Source organism: Protopterus annectens, chromosome 8.part0 (genome assembly GCF_019279795.1).
Source record: "Protopterus annectens isolate FY-2018-M chromosome 8.part0, PAN1.0, whole genome shotgun sequence".
Taxonomy (NCBI): Eukaryota; Metazoa; Chordata; order Ceratodontiformes; family Protopteridae; genus Protopterus; species Protopterus annectens.
This window is the reverse complement of record NC_056741.1, coordinates 950,506,894-950,523,844: the sequence shown is the minus strand read 5'-3', so window position 1 is coordinate 950,523,844 and position 16,951 is coordinate 950,506,894. Positions and strand designations below refer to the sequence as shown.

At 36.4% G+C, this 16,951-nt stretch overlaps 1 protein-coding gene across 1 annotated transcript in view; it reads right to left on the bottom strand.

Moving 5' to 3' along the window:
• LOC122808363 (unconventional myosin-Ie-like) overlaps positions 1-16,951 on the bottom strand; it is a gene marked incomplete in the record, with an annotated part of 1,223,059 nt that overhangs the window by 81,739 nt on the left and 1,124,369 nt on the right. Inside the window, 1 exon segment of the mRNA XM_044079330.1 lies at positions 4,216-4,391. Within this exon segment, the coding sequence (XP_043935265.1) occupies positions 4,216-4,391 (176 nt within the window).

The window sequence follows — 16,951 nt, the reverse complement described above, 5'->3', positions numbered from 1 at the left end:
GTATTAGAATTACCCCATTGTCTGTTTCATCTACTCACAATCTATCACTATCCATATAATAACCTATAAGCCCCAGCAATGCTTGGCTTTGATCATCATCCTCAGACACACACAACACCAGAAACTGTAGTGAAAACATAAATCAGTCATTAATATTCAGTGGCCACAAAACTCAGCAAGTAATTCCCTCTACTCAGTCCGTGATTCCAAGCCTTGGAATGCAGTTGTCCTATTAATAAGACCAACTTTACAGTTAACCTTGTATGCTCCTTCTCAACTCCAGGGTAAATTCTTTAGGTAATAGTAACACCATTCCACTCACACACAAACACATCTGCATGACCTCAGTCATACATTAGGACCCTTACCCTTCCTAACTCTTTCTTCATTTAGCCCACTGCTCACCAACAATATCCAGTTCTAACAAATGTACTATTTTCTCAGTACATCATTACTGGCTCATTCCTACTCATTTCTCCCCTCTGTCATCTCTTCTCCTCCCTACTCTCTCTCTTTCTTCTACTCTATGATCTCTTCACTTATCCTCCCTACTCTCTCTTCTTCTCTACTCTATGATCTCTTCACTTATCCTCCCTACTCTCTCTTCTTCTCTACTCTATGTTCTCTTCATTTCTCCTTCCTATCTCTTCTTGTCTACTGCTTTGATACCCTGTTTGACTAACGCTTTCCCCCTTTATCAACAACTAATACTCATGCTTTTGTTATTGGTACTATAACCCCTGCTCTATGTTGTCTCCTGTCTTAAGTCTTACTAGCTTTTGAATTGTAGGAAATGTTACAGTTACACTTCTTATGAAAGATACCATAGCTAGCATTTCTTAACCTACATGTAATACCTACTGCACTGCATACAGATGCTGCAGCTACGTACTCCGTATTACAAATGCTACATCTATAATTGCATAATGTAATACTGCCTGGTTTCAATAACTGTGAAAACTCCTTAGACATACTCAGTGCTGGTAGTATCAATGAAGTTCTACTCTGAAGTGTTATCCTGTATATAATTGTCTGTAATAATTCTGTACACTTGTTAAACTGCTATGTCTACAATACATAGCAATAATTAACATTGTTTTAAAAATTCAGTTGTTTCAAATGATCTGGTAGCATCAAACAAGTTTTTTTCTTCTGCTGAGTTATCCTGCATATAATTATATGCTAATAGTTTATTTGATCTACACATTTGGTCTAAAAACAGTGGCATATTTGATCTAATCCACATTTCCTGAAAACTACAAAACACTGAAACTCATTTAGTGGAAAATGCCACATACACTAACTATATCTCCAAAAACTTTTTCTGAAGGAGAGCTAGTAAAACTGCACCCCCAACTTAAATATACTAACTCCATAGTCTTATGATCACGGTGGAAAGAGAATACACATCTGATTCATACTGAATCACTGCTGGTGCACATACTCCAACTTCTAAAAAATAATAGTAGCCAACAGCAAGGAACCAATACTGATCAACACTTAATTGCTTTACACTTACCATGCCAGAAAGCCAAACCAACAGTCATTTTCTTCAGGCTAACATAGTTTCGATTAAACGAGATTCAGTCATTTGCTGCTGGTACAGTTTATTTGAACACTTTGGTGTTTGAATAGCACGCTGGGTACTTGACAGTCTGGCTTATCTTGTGTTTTTTCAGAGATTCAGTCATTTGTTTGTTAGATCAAATGAGTGTTTGATCAAATGTGCCACTGTGTAGTGTGTGTGTGTGTGTGTGTGTGTTTTAAGATTAAATCAACTGTAATCTATTATATACAGTACTGTGTTGTTACACTGATGTGTCTAATTGTGTATGCTTATATAGTAAGTCAGTAGCTTTGTTTAAAAATCTGTTTGTTTCAGTTGTTCTTTATCTGTTTACCTTTTCACCCCTGGCCTCCAATAAAAAGGGACTTCTGCCCAGTTGGACTTTCCTCGTAAACAAAAGAAAAAAAAATCAAACATATACATGTCCTGTGGCTGACTATCATTCCCTTTGAGACTGGTTTCATTCTTGTGCCTATTAATCATCAGGATAGGTTCTAGCTTCCCCTGCAACCACAAATGGGGTAAGTGGAGCAGTATAAATGACTGAATGGAAGTTTGCAGGCAATAACCTTTAAGGAAATCAGATGTCACTGCATGTCCTAACTAGTACACTTTTAGACTTCAAGTCATCACACTATTTTCTGTAAGTCAAGTAATCAATGTAAATTAAAAAAAAATTACAGACATCTGACAGCAGACTTCTTACTGAAAGAGAGGACACATTTTCTTTATCTGATGAACTGCCGAATTACTACTTTGAACTATCACTGTTCTCGAGGTTCCAGTTATATAACTGCCATCTTGATATTACGCACCACAGGTAACTTGCACCCTGATAAAAGCTGTGCGTTTTCTGTCCTACTATAGCCTCAGCACATGGAATTGTCATACAGCTGCTCTTGTAAATCTTATTTAAATGGATTAAACCATTCCAAATGGAATTCACTAAATGTTTTGTTTTTATAGGGTGCAAAAACTCCACCCTTCCAGGAGTGCTCTTACACCACTGGAATTAAATATCAACTCTAAGGTTACTGCACCTGTTGGGAGAAGGAGACTTCCCCCTCTACAGGGATTGTGAATGATGAAAGGGACACTCAACTGTATGTGCAAAAAATCTGCATTTCACACAGGTGCCTTTTATTCCAATGTCAGACTCCCCTTCCACAACTCAGGAGGAAGACCAAGTGCATGACAAATACCAGGTTTACAAGATTGTTAATCACATGATGTCTCATTCTGTCTCCCTCAGCACTGTCAAATGAAAAAAATAGTTCTAAATGGCACAACTGACAACAGTGTTTCAGTAGAAGGGCTTTCTGTCTGGCCCCAAATGCCCAGTTATCCAGGAAATGCTTGCCCTGCAAGGGTAAGTAGCTCACAGAGCAATCCAAGTTTACCCACAGGGCTCTGTCCTAGGCCCTTACTTGTTTAGATTATATCTATCAGACCTAACTCTTTCATCTGACATGCTCTATAGTCTATATGCAGATGACCTGAAAATGGATAAACTGATTACATGCGTTACAGATAAGACATGTCTACAAAAGAAAGTGACTATTTGGGCACAGGAGAATAATATGCTAATAAACACATCAAAAACTAAGCATATAAGATGTGGGAGACATAAATTGAAAGGTGAATATTTAATGCAGCACACAGTGATTGAAACTGTAGATTCATTTAAGGACCTGGGTATAGGGGTAGACCCATTTTTGAGATCAACCAATTGGTTAATGATAGTTACAGAACTATAGTTTGTATAAAAGATTTATAAAGTCTAGGAAATCAGAAATGATGTCATTTTGTTAGTTATATCAGACCCAAACTTGAGTATGGAACAACAATATGGAAGCCTTATATAGAAACAAGCATTAGTAAACTGTTAATAGTACAGCGGAAATATATTAAGGGCATCCATGAATGTGAAAATGTAAGTTATTATGAAAGATGTAAATATCTAAACTTGTACAGTGTCTGTTACAGATACCCAAGATATCTTATTCAGGTAGTTAGGGCATTTAGGAGACAACTATCTTTGGGAATGCTTGGGGTTATCAAAAAGTACTAGAGAGTCATCAGAAAACCAATGTAGAAGATTCTATAGGAATGATAAGTATATTAATTGGTTTTATTTATTTGCTTATTTTATTTATTTAACATTTGTTTACTGGGAAAGTCCGACTTGGAACGAAGCCAATTTTCAGTGGAGGATCAAGGAGAAATGCTCCAGATGCATGTCTTTGCAATGTGGGAGGAAACCAGAGTACCCAGAGAAAACCTACATGAATGCAGGGAGGACATGCAGACTCCGCACAGAAGGCACTCCAGCTGAGAATCGAACTGGAGAACCTCTTGCTGTGAGGCGACAACCCTACCGCAGAGCAGCTGATGCATGAAACAGACTACCAAATGACATTAAAGCAAGTACTAGTTTAGATATTTTTAAGAACAGTACGGACACTTATTATGGGAACAAGTGTCTTGGTACATTGGCAGGCTAGAAGGGCATTAATACCCAAGCCTGAAATATGTGTATGTATTTATATTTTCTATTACTTAAATGTATCCAATAATCAATTCATAGAAAAGACATCAAGACTTTAGTGACCACAAACACTTCCTTCTCATACAGCACTGACACTCACCTTCCTTTATAATCTCAATGAGGTCATTAGCATTAAAACTTAGCTCATCGGTGTCTTGTGCATCATATGCATAAAGTGCACGACATTGTGGTATTTTTGGTCTTGGTTTTGGAGTCGGTTTTGCTCTGCCACCTCCAGGTACGGGTTTCACATTTTTGGAAAGCTGCCGTTGCATACTGAAACACAAAATCAAAATTTAGTATAGGAACCAAGGTACTCAGGAATACAATTTACTGCCATTTATTAACACAGCAATGAATAAAAAAATCATATCAAATGCTCCAGAGCTTTACTTTATGCAGCCAATAAATTAATTCCAAGATGAAAGTAGAGACCATTTTTGCAAATTAACTGCAGTTTTCTGTCAGTAGCAGTTTGATTTAAAAAGCTGACTTCACCTTTCTTTCAACATAGTTTTGCATAGCAAATAAATGCATTGCTTATTTTCACACAATACTGTACAAGACTTGCTTTAAAGACAAAGTTATTTTTAACATAGCAAGTTTGGTAGTAACACGCTGCTGCTAATTTTTACTTGGCAAATGGCAGCAAGACAAAAAATATAATGCTCAAAAAGCATTTAAGGCTAAAGTCTGATATGCATGCAAGCTGCTTACAATTGCAGTACTGGAAGCAAGCATGGATAGAGCATGTGGATGGATCTAAATTTGATATCCAGCTCACTACACTGCAGTAGTTTATGTTGTCATATTGGTTGTAAATCTGAAACTAATCTAGCTCACCATCACTAAAGTGTACAAAACACCGGTGTAACAAGATATGTATGTGTAGACCTCTAGGGATTCAGCCATTACAGATCCTAAACACTAGCATGGGCCCTTCTGAAAAACTTAATTAGCAGTTCAAAGACCTTTGTTGACTCATACACAAGTACTACACAAACAGTCTGTAGACCATTACAAGCCTAGCCAAAAAAAAACTGTTCTAAAGTTCTTATCACCCTCAAGGAGGGGAATACAAGAGAAAGAGGCTGAGGGAGAATTTTAGGGTTCCTATCCAATAGTCTAAGTTTACCATGAAGTTGGTAAGGGTGCTACTCTATTTGGCATGGAATAAAAATTAGTTCTAAAGGTGGTGGCATATGATGTGATATAAATCTATGAAACTAATGTGTCTTATTTATCTGATGATAATATGTCAAACCAATACACCACTTCTTATGTTTTCTTGTATACAAAAATGATACAGGAGTGTACAGAGCTACAGACTGTCCAATTATATTCTTCCTGGGAAATGGAACAGTATAAAAACTGAACAGCCAAAACTTCAGTGTACCCATGTATTTATAGCAACAAACTAAATTATGTAATAACAGACCAAAATGAAGAAAACATATGAACACAGAAATGGAATAACATATAACCCAACTAAATTCCCTCCAAAGTCAGCAATCCCTTGTCCAAATGATCCACCCCCCCGCACTCTGTTCTGTCTTCCCTGTTTTGTAGGATGCAGTTCCTTTACAACTTGCCTGTTGTGGCACTGTTCACTACCCAGTGTAAGACATCCTCTGATATTGCCATTGTCAGACCTGAGCTTGCCTCCCTTTATCATCAAATATGCTGCTTCCATTGTACTGGTCACTCCTTTCCAGTGATGCTCTCTACTTTACTTTACCTCTGATAGTTCAACTCCATAACACATAACTTTACTGTTTGCTCTATTTTCCAGGTTGTAAATGTGTACAATTTAATCTTCACTCGTTCTAATTCTTGTATTATCTTGGCGGACCATTTACAACACCCACATCAACCAGCTTTTATCCTTTCTAATTCAAGTCCTTAAGAACTGTGCACAGTACTCTAGGTGTGGATTTACCAAAGCCATGCAGAGTAGAAGGTATACCCATTAATTTCCAGATTAATCACTTTGGCTATGGCAACCATAACATTTAACAGCTAGTGAGTGACCTGTGTCTCATGGTGCCCTAAGCATCACTAGCTTTGCAGTTAATGGCACCCACAACCAAGCTCTGTTTCCTGCTCAAATCATTCTTGCACCCAGAGCACCAATTTATTTCCGGCCCCCACATCATTCTTCTTGTCAGAGCTATAACTAGGCCAATTGCTACCCTGAGCATTCCCCAGACTGGCAGCACCTTCATCAATCCAAAAAAGGCCTTCTGATATTTGAAACTGTAGCAAGGAATTTTTTTTCTTTTTATCAAATCAGTGCTACAAGTTAAGATACTAAACACATCAGCCCTCTTGGTCATGCTTCTTGACAGTTTGTGTTGGAGGGGCACCCCAAATATAACAAAGCTGCGTAACTAGACAATGGTCTCCTGGTAAAACTGCCTACCATGACCCATACAGAGTCTAGCCAGTATGTCCTCCACTGATATGCTAATTAATAGTTTGTATTATTTTTGTCTCAGAGTCCATGTTTATTTCAGCCTGCTGGGCATAGTATTTAAAGGAATGGCAAGGTGGCTAGTATTTAATTTGATTCTTATATTTTTTCGGACTAAGCTGCTACTGAGCATGTTTTCAGATGATTTTGTTGCACTGTAGACTTCACAAGATGTACCAGTAATCCATATACTGTCTAAAATTGTTGAATGTGTAATACTTACTGTGCTATTTTAGGATAAATATTTATTCTTACTAGCCACCTGACAATATGAACATAGGCTCTAGGTGACTGTCACTGTTGAAATGACACCTAGACTCCATGTGTAAAAATGGGAGAAAGGGGTTGTGGATGGATTTGCTCTTGTTAAGAATGTTACATTTAATGTCACACTGCATCAACGGTACTACTAGCAGTGTTTCTAACCTCTTAGGTAGTTAAAATATTATCTGAATTTACCTTCACTCCCTGCATCCCCTTCCCCCAAATACCCTGACACAACATCTTGGAAGAAATGAATTACATTATAGTATTCTGGGTGGCACAGTTACCCAGATGTTTCATATTATTTTTATTCCACTCTCCCTTTAGAATAACTTATTTTTATTTTTTATATATTTTTCTGGTCCACTCATATCGTTCTAACACAAGTGCGGGCTAGTCACTATGACAGCTTACATCTCCTGCACTGAAATGTAGTCTTTTCCCTGCTCGCTCACCCTCTTAAAAGTCACATCTATCTCCTACAGTGGACTCCCTGTGGACAGCCACCACTATCCACTGAGCTGTCAAGGCAAAGGTGAGAAATGGAAGTAGGGTGTAGGTCTTCTGTATCAAACATGTACATACATTCATTCACACACACACACACACACACACACACACACACACACACACACACACACACACACACACACACACACACACACAGCAATTTAGAATCTCTTATCTGCCTTACAGTATGACTTTGGAATGCGAGAGCAAAATGGAGCACTCAGGAAAAAAGCATGTGAACATAAGAAGGGCATGAAGACATTGCATAGAAGGCATTCCAACTGAGAACCAAACCAAAGAACCTCTTGCTGTAAGGCAGTAATTGCTACCTGTTGCACCCAGTAAATGTGCTTTTGCAGACTACCTTTATTTTTGAGTTTTCTAACCTCATTACCTACCTATTTAATCATACTATACACCTTTTCTTAAACCTTTACTACATGGATATTCCAATATATACTTTTATCTGCATTTCACCTTTTTTAAGCTGTATTGTATTGGTCCACCTGGCTTACACAGTTCTAACACAAACTACCCCCCTGACTCACCATTTCTGTAAAAATCCTAAATATATTCCTATACACTCTGAGATGTCATAATTTTACTCCTAATAATACATTCTCTTGTCATTTTACTGTCTAAAAGTGCCATGCCTTTCTGGGGTCCATCATCCCTATCATACATATTTTGCCAAACATACCTTTTACTCATTATGGTTTTGTCTTTACTAATCATTACAACTATAGAATTTTCCTGACTGCTACATATTATAATAATACTACAATATAATCCTTTAGTCATCTTTAAATTTTCTCTCTCTCTTTCAAAGCCTTGCATCTGGCTACCAATGATGTTGCCTTGGGACAGTCATAAAATCTCAACTGATGTACTCTTTCTCCTCCCGAAATATTTTGTATGTTTCATCATCCTCTTGCTGTTATTCCAAGCCTAGCTGAAACAGTCTGCTAAATATATTTTACCCGCAAACAAGAAGCTGTAAACAAATATCAACATTACTCCTTCAAAAACATTTCACTTTAAAATATTAATGTTCAAAGAGAGAGAGAGAGAGAGAGACAGAGTGACAATGCTCATATATATTTTAACTTATTGCTTTATCACCTGCTTATCTAACAAATCACTTCCACTATTGCTAAGCTGTAGCCTGATGAGTAGATCAGTCTAAATATTGTACAAAACACTGCTTATCTGATCCCTCCCTTTTTAACTCTGCATATGTTTATAGTTTTTAATGGCATGACAGGAATATACACCATTAAGTCATGGCACAGTTAAAATGTGTTTGTTCGCAACATTTTGTCACCCACATCTAACTATCAGCTGCTCTCAAGACTTTTCCTCATTTGCAGTGTGTATAAATCACAACTAGCCACCTCTGGACTAACTGTAACCCACATTTGGATGTTTGAGGCTGGTGAGGAGATTAGGTTTCCTGGGGCAGTGTTATACTGCTGCTTAGGAGTATTTTCCCCCTAAGAACCCACCCACCATGCACATCCATACCAGCCTGGTGAAAGGACTGCAAAGGGCTACACTGGTGTATCATCCATGCCTATATGACTACATATCATCTATGCCTCTGTGTGATGGTCAGCCACAACAATGCCCTCATGAGCTAGCACACGTCACTCCCTATCACCATGATGGGCTCTCCCCTCCTCAATGTCTGTGCCATCAAACACCTGAGTTGCTATTCAAACTTGAGCCACCTAGATCATTGTCAGGGCTTTGTCCTTACAAGCCACCAGTACAGATGCAATCAGAAGAGGGAATACAAAATTCTCAAAATCAGTACTTATTCAGTCTTTGTTTACTAGCAATGTTCTTTGCAGCACCTGCAAAGTACTCACATTTGTTTCCTTCTCTAGTTCATCTGGGGTTACATGTATTGGTAGCATGTTTAAGTATGCATGGAAATTATTTTTTTATTAGCATACTGCACTAACAAAAACTGGAGAGAAAGCAAGCATATAACAAGAACATTTGATTGTACTAGTAACCCTGGTGTTGTTGGCAAATGCTTTGTAAATGATTATAATACTGCAACAATCTGGGAGGGTGGCTTAATGGTTAAGGTGTTTGCCTTACAAACACAAGGTGCAAGGTTTGAATCTCACAAGGGACAACTGACTAGGCTTAAAATGGCTCGCAAGGGCAGTTAGCTTAGTACTAAACTATGAACCTATGAAGTAAATAACTATATTGGTTAATTAAAACTATCTAAGTAATATAATAATTTCAACTAAAGTATAAGGTTAAAGGGATAATTATATTTTACATATTATTAAACGTTTACAAACTGTAACTAACCACAATTTATTTTACTACTTTACCTATTTGGCACTAGTGTGCCTTACTTTAAAACTAAGTTAAAAGGCACAACAATTTTACTATATTACTATCCATTTTGGTTGTCACTACAAATAAAACAATATATATTACGTCCTGAATACGACTAAACTTAACTGATCTGTAGAGTTATAGTTGTAATATGAAAAACACTATTAACCTCGTGTATATGTTCTTGCCAACTTATTTTGACTTAACCTTACTGTGTTCCCTATATACCATAATGGAGGCACATAAACAAAATTCCATATACTACGTCTGTCGATGCATAGTCACATTTGTGACCAAAAAAATGCTTATGATCATGAAGGTTTCAACTATTTCCTCTGTCCATCAAATGGCATATATTGCACCTCCCACTTACAAACATTCCACTCACTGTACTAGTGGTTGTAACACCCTACCTGTTTTTAGTAAATATATCATACACATTTCTGTGGATCATCTAAGACAGCAAGGTTGCTGAGGCAGCATAGATGCTGAAATGTTACTGCTTGTAATAAGTGCTAATTTTTAGGTACCATTTCCCTAAATCTAGATGAAAACTCACTGTGTGTGGTTACAATGCAAAACAAATCTTTACCGTCTCTTTTTGGGTTCACTCCTGAATCTCTTTTGCATCTTTACTTTGCTCCTTTCTTTAAAATCTCCTACATAACCTCTCAGTTAGTTTATTATATACTTCATATTTAACAGTGTTGTAATAATTTAATTCTGCTAGTGATGTTCCTTGTTCTTAAGGCTAACCTGTACAGCAAAGCATTCAGTAAATGGGGAGACAACATACGCTCCACTGTTACAAATTAACAACCATCTGATTTGTTGTCACAACACTGTACATTCCTTTATCAGCTTCACCTATTTGATGTATATCTAGATAATTTAAAGTTTTATGGTTTGCTTCTGAAGTAAATGTCAAACTATTATTTATTATTTACTTACTTGCATTTGTTTACCAGGGGGTCTACTGTTTTCAGTACAGGCCCAGGGAGAAAAGCTCCAAAAACAAACACAATAAAGTTACAGAATCAAAATACAGAAATCAAGCAGCGATAACCATGCTGTTACTTTGAAAGTTTCAGAAAAAGTCTGTGTTGAGCCTTTGCAGATATGTATGAGACTGTCAAACTGCCACTAATATTACTTTATCATGTAAACATTGTGAGATACTTGTACATTTTAAACACTTTTACTGAATTATCACTTGTGACACAGACAAGCTTACATTTATATAAAAATAATCAAACCATATTAACAAGGTCATATTTACAAACATTATACAGCACATATATTATTATATATCCTACAATCTAGGTAACATTACATGAATTATTCAGTTCTTGCCTTCTCTTAAACCTCATTCCTCCTACAAAACATTTTCTGCTGGTATTGTTCCTACCATTTCCATTTTTTCTATGTAATTTACTCCTGCCCTTTCCTAAAGATCCTACCTCTTATTCTTCTATCTCTATTACAATATTTACTACTTCAAGAATAGTTTGTTTAGATTTTGATTTCCATTTTCTCTTAACTGCTTTTTTGACAGCTACCAGAATTAAACTGAACAAGGTCTTACTATTTCTAGGCAATTCCGATCTTGTATCCCAGCTCCAAAAACTCATTCCCTTACTTGTACATTTTTGGCATCACATCTGCTATTCTTTTAGCAATTATAAACAAACACTTTATATTCATGGTTCAGAACTGAAATGGGCCGATATGAAGCTGGATCAGATGGGTCTTTACCTTCTTTAGTTATGGCAGCCACCACAGCTTTTTCCAAGATGTTGATGCCTCCCCTACTTTTAAAATTCTGTTAAACAAAACCTTCCAGATATTTATCACTTTCTTCCCTCCTAATTTCCAAACTTCCACTGGAATACCATCTATTCATAGGTTCATAAGTGTGTACTAGGCTAATTGCCCTGGGGCCTTTACAAGCCTAGCCATAGGCTTACCCTGGCATCGTGCCACCCAACCTTAGTTCCCAGTGCCTCTGTTGAGTAGAGCCACTGGAGTTATCCCTGGAGTGAATTTCCTATTTTCCATCCACTCATCAAGATTTCTCTTTAAGAGGGTCAGCGAGGTGCTCTGCTTGACATGTATGGTTCCTAGAGACTGTACTGTAGATTTGGTTATATCTCACCATTTTTATCTCATCTTCTCTTCTCCTATCTTAATGGTTAGTTGTTGAGCCTCATCTACCTCCAACCTTGGCATATTTAAGGCTTCTAATAAATATTTCCATTTGTGCTTTTTCTTGATTTCACCACTTCTCTGCTTTATACAAATTTTCATAAAATTTCTGAAATATCTCTAATACTTCTGCGGGATTATTTTTCTTATTAGAGGCTCTCTGGCAACAACCTTTTTTACTTCCTGTTGCCTAAGTCATTGTGCCAAAAATTTTGGTGCTTTGGAGTTATCAAAAACAGTTGCTTAACAGCAATCTGTCTAAACTCATGCATATTATTCAAGTACTCACTTATTTTCTCTTTAGCACTCTGCAATTGCATCTACACTTGTTCTATGAGATTATCCTTATTTTGTAATACTTTAACCTTTATCATCCCCTCAAAATAATTACTACTTCATAACCAGATCTCTTTTTCTTTTACTTCTACCCTATTTTTAAACTCCACTTTCATTTTATTCCACACTCTAGATATAATTTCTGGAGCACTTTATTTCCTCTAATAACTCCTGGATAATTTCTACTGTCCATTCTTTAAATTCCTCTCTTTTTAATAGGTAGGTGTGGAATTGCCAGTGTCTCATCTTTACTTCATTACCCTTCATTTTTAACTTAGTAATTACTATTACATCTGAAACAGTTATTGGATGTGTACCAAAATTTTCAATTAAATGGACGTGTTCCCATGAAATATAATTTCTATCAAGTCTAGACCAGTCAGTGTGCCTTGGGGAATAATATGCAAATTCTCTCCGAGTTCCTAATACTGAAAACACATCTTTCATACCAAATATTTTCATAAATTTCTTCAGAAATCTACCCTCCTTTGTTACACTTTCACTTTTAGGGCCCCAGATACATCCACCTTGTTGTAAATCAAATTCCAGTTATCATCTATAAGCAATATTTCTCTGCAGAAAGACGATTATTTCTCCCATTTTATGCTCTAAAATAGCAGTTTTAGGTGGAATATAAATACATGCCAGTGTAATCCTTGTCCCTTGACAGCAGCAGCCTTACTACTACATATCTGTCATTATCATCTTTTTTAACTATTCTATCATTACTGGGGCTCCTATAGCAATTAGTTCTCCTCTTTTCCTTTGTCTCTGACATTCTGCAGAATATTCATCCTGAAATCCTTTATTTATCAAAACCAATGCTCATTTCTTTCCAAATGTGTATCCTATTGCTATTTGCACTATACATTTCTTAATATAATTAGATATTCTTTATGTTTTGTCTATACTGTGAGACCATTCACATCCTAAGATAATATGGAAAGTGTCTCCATTATGGTAAGAAGTCATTATTCCCACCTATTATATATGGCAGCTTTTTTTTAAATGTCTAATTCCAACTATTGTTATACATGCACCTAAAACTGGTTGGCAAGTTAATCCTTTGTACATGCTTTTTCTTATCAACACTGGAACCTATGCCACCTTTTACAAGACCTTTTGCTTTAACAAAAACCCACAAAAACATCCCCCAAATGCCCCATAACCTTTTAATTCAATAGAAACACACATAATGATGTGCATCTTCAGATAATGAAATTTAACCCTCCCCTAAAAGGAACATTTGTGCCAAATAGCTGCTAACACAGGGGTGTACTTTATAACAGCAAATGATCAAAAGATCGAACGCTGTTATATCGTCCCCTTAAAGTCGAAAACTAAAAAGAGCGAACAACCAGAACAGCGATTTCTTTCCCAGGGAAAGAAATCACTGGGCTGACTGTCTGGGTTGTGTCGTTTCCTCCACTGCAGTGCAATCCCGGAGTTGGTATATTTAAGTAGGTGGGGTGTGGGGAGCACAGCCCCCCACATGGGGGGTGTGGGGGTTGAAGCCCCCCACTTAAAATAGTGTTTAGTGTGGTTTATTATTTTTTTGGTGGGGGGGCAGCGATTTCTTTCACCGGGAAAGAAACTGCTGGCAGCGATTTCTTTCACCGGGAAAGAAACTGCTGTTCTGGTTGTTTGCTCATTTTAGTTTTCGACTATAAGAGGTCGATATAACAGCGTTCGATCTTTTGATCTTTCACTGTTATAATATAGACCCTAAAACAGGCCCTAGTTAACCTGAAACTGATTTTATCCATGCTAAGATGCATGTCACTGCCTGTGCTTCTACTTACACTAATTAGTCTCTCTTCTTTTTTTCATTATTCTCTATTCCCCACCTCCCACAGATGTGAAAACTACTTGCACTTTCAGAAATCATTAACGTGTAGCCTTGAAGAAGTCAGTGTTCTGTCTTTTATTGCCCTATATCAGCATGCCTCCATGGAAAAGTAAGAGAAAAAAGAAAAATGTATTCCTATGTTGCAGCCTGAAACACAAGGTGAATTTTTTATTGCTAAAGGAAATCTTTCCATTATATTCAGTGTTCAGACATTTACTTGTTGACATTTAAAATTTATTAGATTAAGCGAAGGGTCTTAATCCAGATATTCACCTATGCAAAAGTAAGAGAAAACATATTATCTCTACACATATTATGATCTATGTACTTTTTACACCCCATCTTCCACCTCAGCAACCCAAGATTAAAGCCTATTAAACATGATTTTGCTCAGCTTTTCTTCTTTTTGCACTGTAATACCTACATTTCTTAGTACCAAAAAAGGCATTTGTTTACTTTCATAACTATCAGATACATGAGCAACTAAAAATACTTAATACAAAATATATAACTTATATTGTGTAAATTTTCATAGAAATGCTGCTAAGAAAAGAAATTGTTTTATATACAGTTACCTTTTTTCTTCCTCCTCCCATTTCCTCATAGCCCTTTCAAATATAACATAATGACATGAAGTGAGGCAAATGCCTTTCAGTTTCTTAAAGTCAACAAAAATCCACTTTTTCCACTTTTTTTATACAGCCACATTTCACAAATGTGACTGATGTTTTGCAGTTTCACTTTTATTCACTAATTCACTAATTTCCATGTTACTGTTCTTCTTTATGTTCATCTCCATCTCCAGATTCCAGTTCAGTCCCATGGTGCTTCCAATTCTTCTGGTCAACTTCTGTGGCTTTCTCAATCTGTCAAACATTTTCATTTGGAGCAGTGAAAAAGGTTTCACTGGCAATGTCTCTCCATGTGCTTTATTATCAGATGAATGAGGAGCAGAGTCCCCTTCTGCTTGATGACTCATTTGTTGGACAAACTTTTACATTTTGTGCTTAACCTGTTATACATAAAAAAAAAAAGACTTTGATCTTCCAGGAAAAAATATTCTGGAGACACCTGGATAGATACAGCATCTTGAATCTCACACCTGCCTCTCGACATTCCCCGATTACAGGAATACATTTGTTTATCTGCTGCTTGGTGTACTGTAAATAATAATTTTCCCAAACACTCTCCAACATTTAATATTTAACCCCTTTTGCCAGGATCAACACTTTCTGCTGGTAGGCTTGCACCTTTACTAAAAGAGGTCTTGGTTGCTTTCTTATGGCCATATTTGGAGTACACACATGGTGTGCTCATTCAATTAACAGTTACTGCTGTGGGATACCAGTCCAGTTGCTTATTTGTGCTTTAATAAAATTAATATAGTGTGTTCCTTCTAGTTTCTCTGGTACAACAGAAAATTGCAGATTTTCTCTAGATGCTGTGTCCATTAATTCATCCATTTTTTAAAACCTCATCTCATACTCACACAGTCTTTTTTTCACTTCAACCACTGATTTTTGCAGTTTTATCACCTAATCTGAATACCTGTTTTAATTTTTTTCCAATGTTTTCAGCCTTTTGTTATTTGAATTGATGTACTCCTTTAGTGTTTTGTTTATTTTAATCAGCTCTGAGCACATTTGACTTACTTTTTCTTAGAGACTATTGGAACCCATGTTTTGTACCAAAGCAGTAGCTTGAACTGCCTTTTGCTGAACAGTCACATGATTCTTTCCAGTCAGTGTTTTCTCTTCACTTTTTTAGCTGATTTTCCCTCAGAATCTCTTAGTTTCTCCTTTGCAGGCATCCAGGCATTGTATTTACTAGGTAGTTACTAGTGAATTTTACTAAAGTTGACAAGATCTCTGGTTAATCTCTCAATTTTTGTTTTCACACTGGAAAGCTGAAAGTAAGCTGTTGATCAGTGTGAAACCATCCTGGTGAGGCTTATACATTTTGATTCAAAATCAATGCAAATTGGTTATTATACAGTAGTATGACTCCTATCAATTTCAAGAAGATCTTTTCCTGTGAATGTGATCTCTCTTTGGCATTTTTTCTCTCTCTCGTAATCTCATGATCAGGCCAAAACTAACCATGTGTTGACATGCACCAATTTTTTTTTTTAATAAGAATGTATCTACTGTCTTACTCCATATTTTGAGTGCCACTAAAAATAATCCATGTATACTACTAATGAGATTATATAAACCTTTGCATTCTATATTTTATCCAAAAAGAATAAAGCTAGTGCTTAGCCAAATCCCAGTTCAGCAAAGAAATAAATCAGCAAACTATATTTTACTAATCTTTAGAAAATTGCGAATGCTGTAGAACTTATCGAACTTTATACTCTATTTACTTCTAATCTTTAGAAAATTGTGTAAAAAAACTTTTGGTTACTTCTGTAAATATATGATTTTAAAATATTTCTTGGATTTGTAAATGGAGCTTTTCTTCCCAGGCCTCAACTGAAGATGTTTTTTTTTTTTTGACCCAGTGGAGTTTCCCCGTCAACAAATGTCAATAAATAAATGAATAATTGGGTGCAAAGCTTGCATCAACAGGTATTCCAACTTGCTGCAAATATGCCCTCCTATCAGATGTGAAATAATTCTGTGGAAAACAAAAATGTAAGAAATTCAAAACAAAACTAGCATACTGGCTTTCCCCAGTTATTCATGCAGCTTGCTTGCCTATACTGTGCAAAAATGTATGTACTGATTTTAGATATATATTTTAATAGCCCAGTAAAATTCTGACTCCCAAAAAGTATACCTGGTCTTATTCAGAAAATGTCTCATTTCCCTTGAGTATAAATGAGTATTGCCTCAG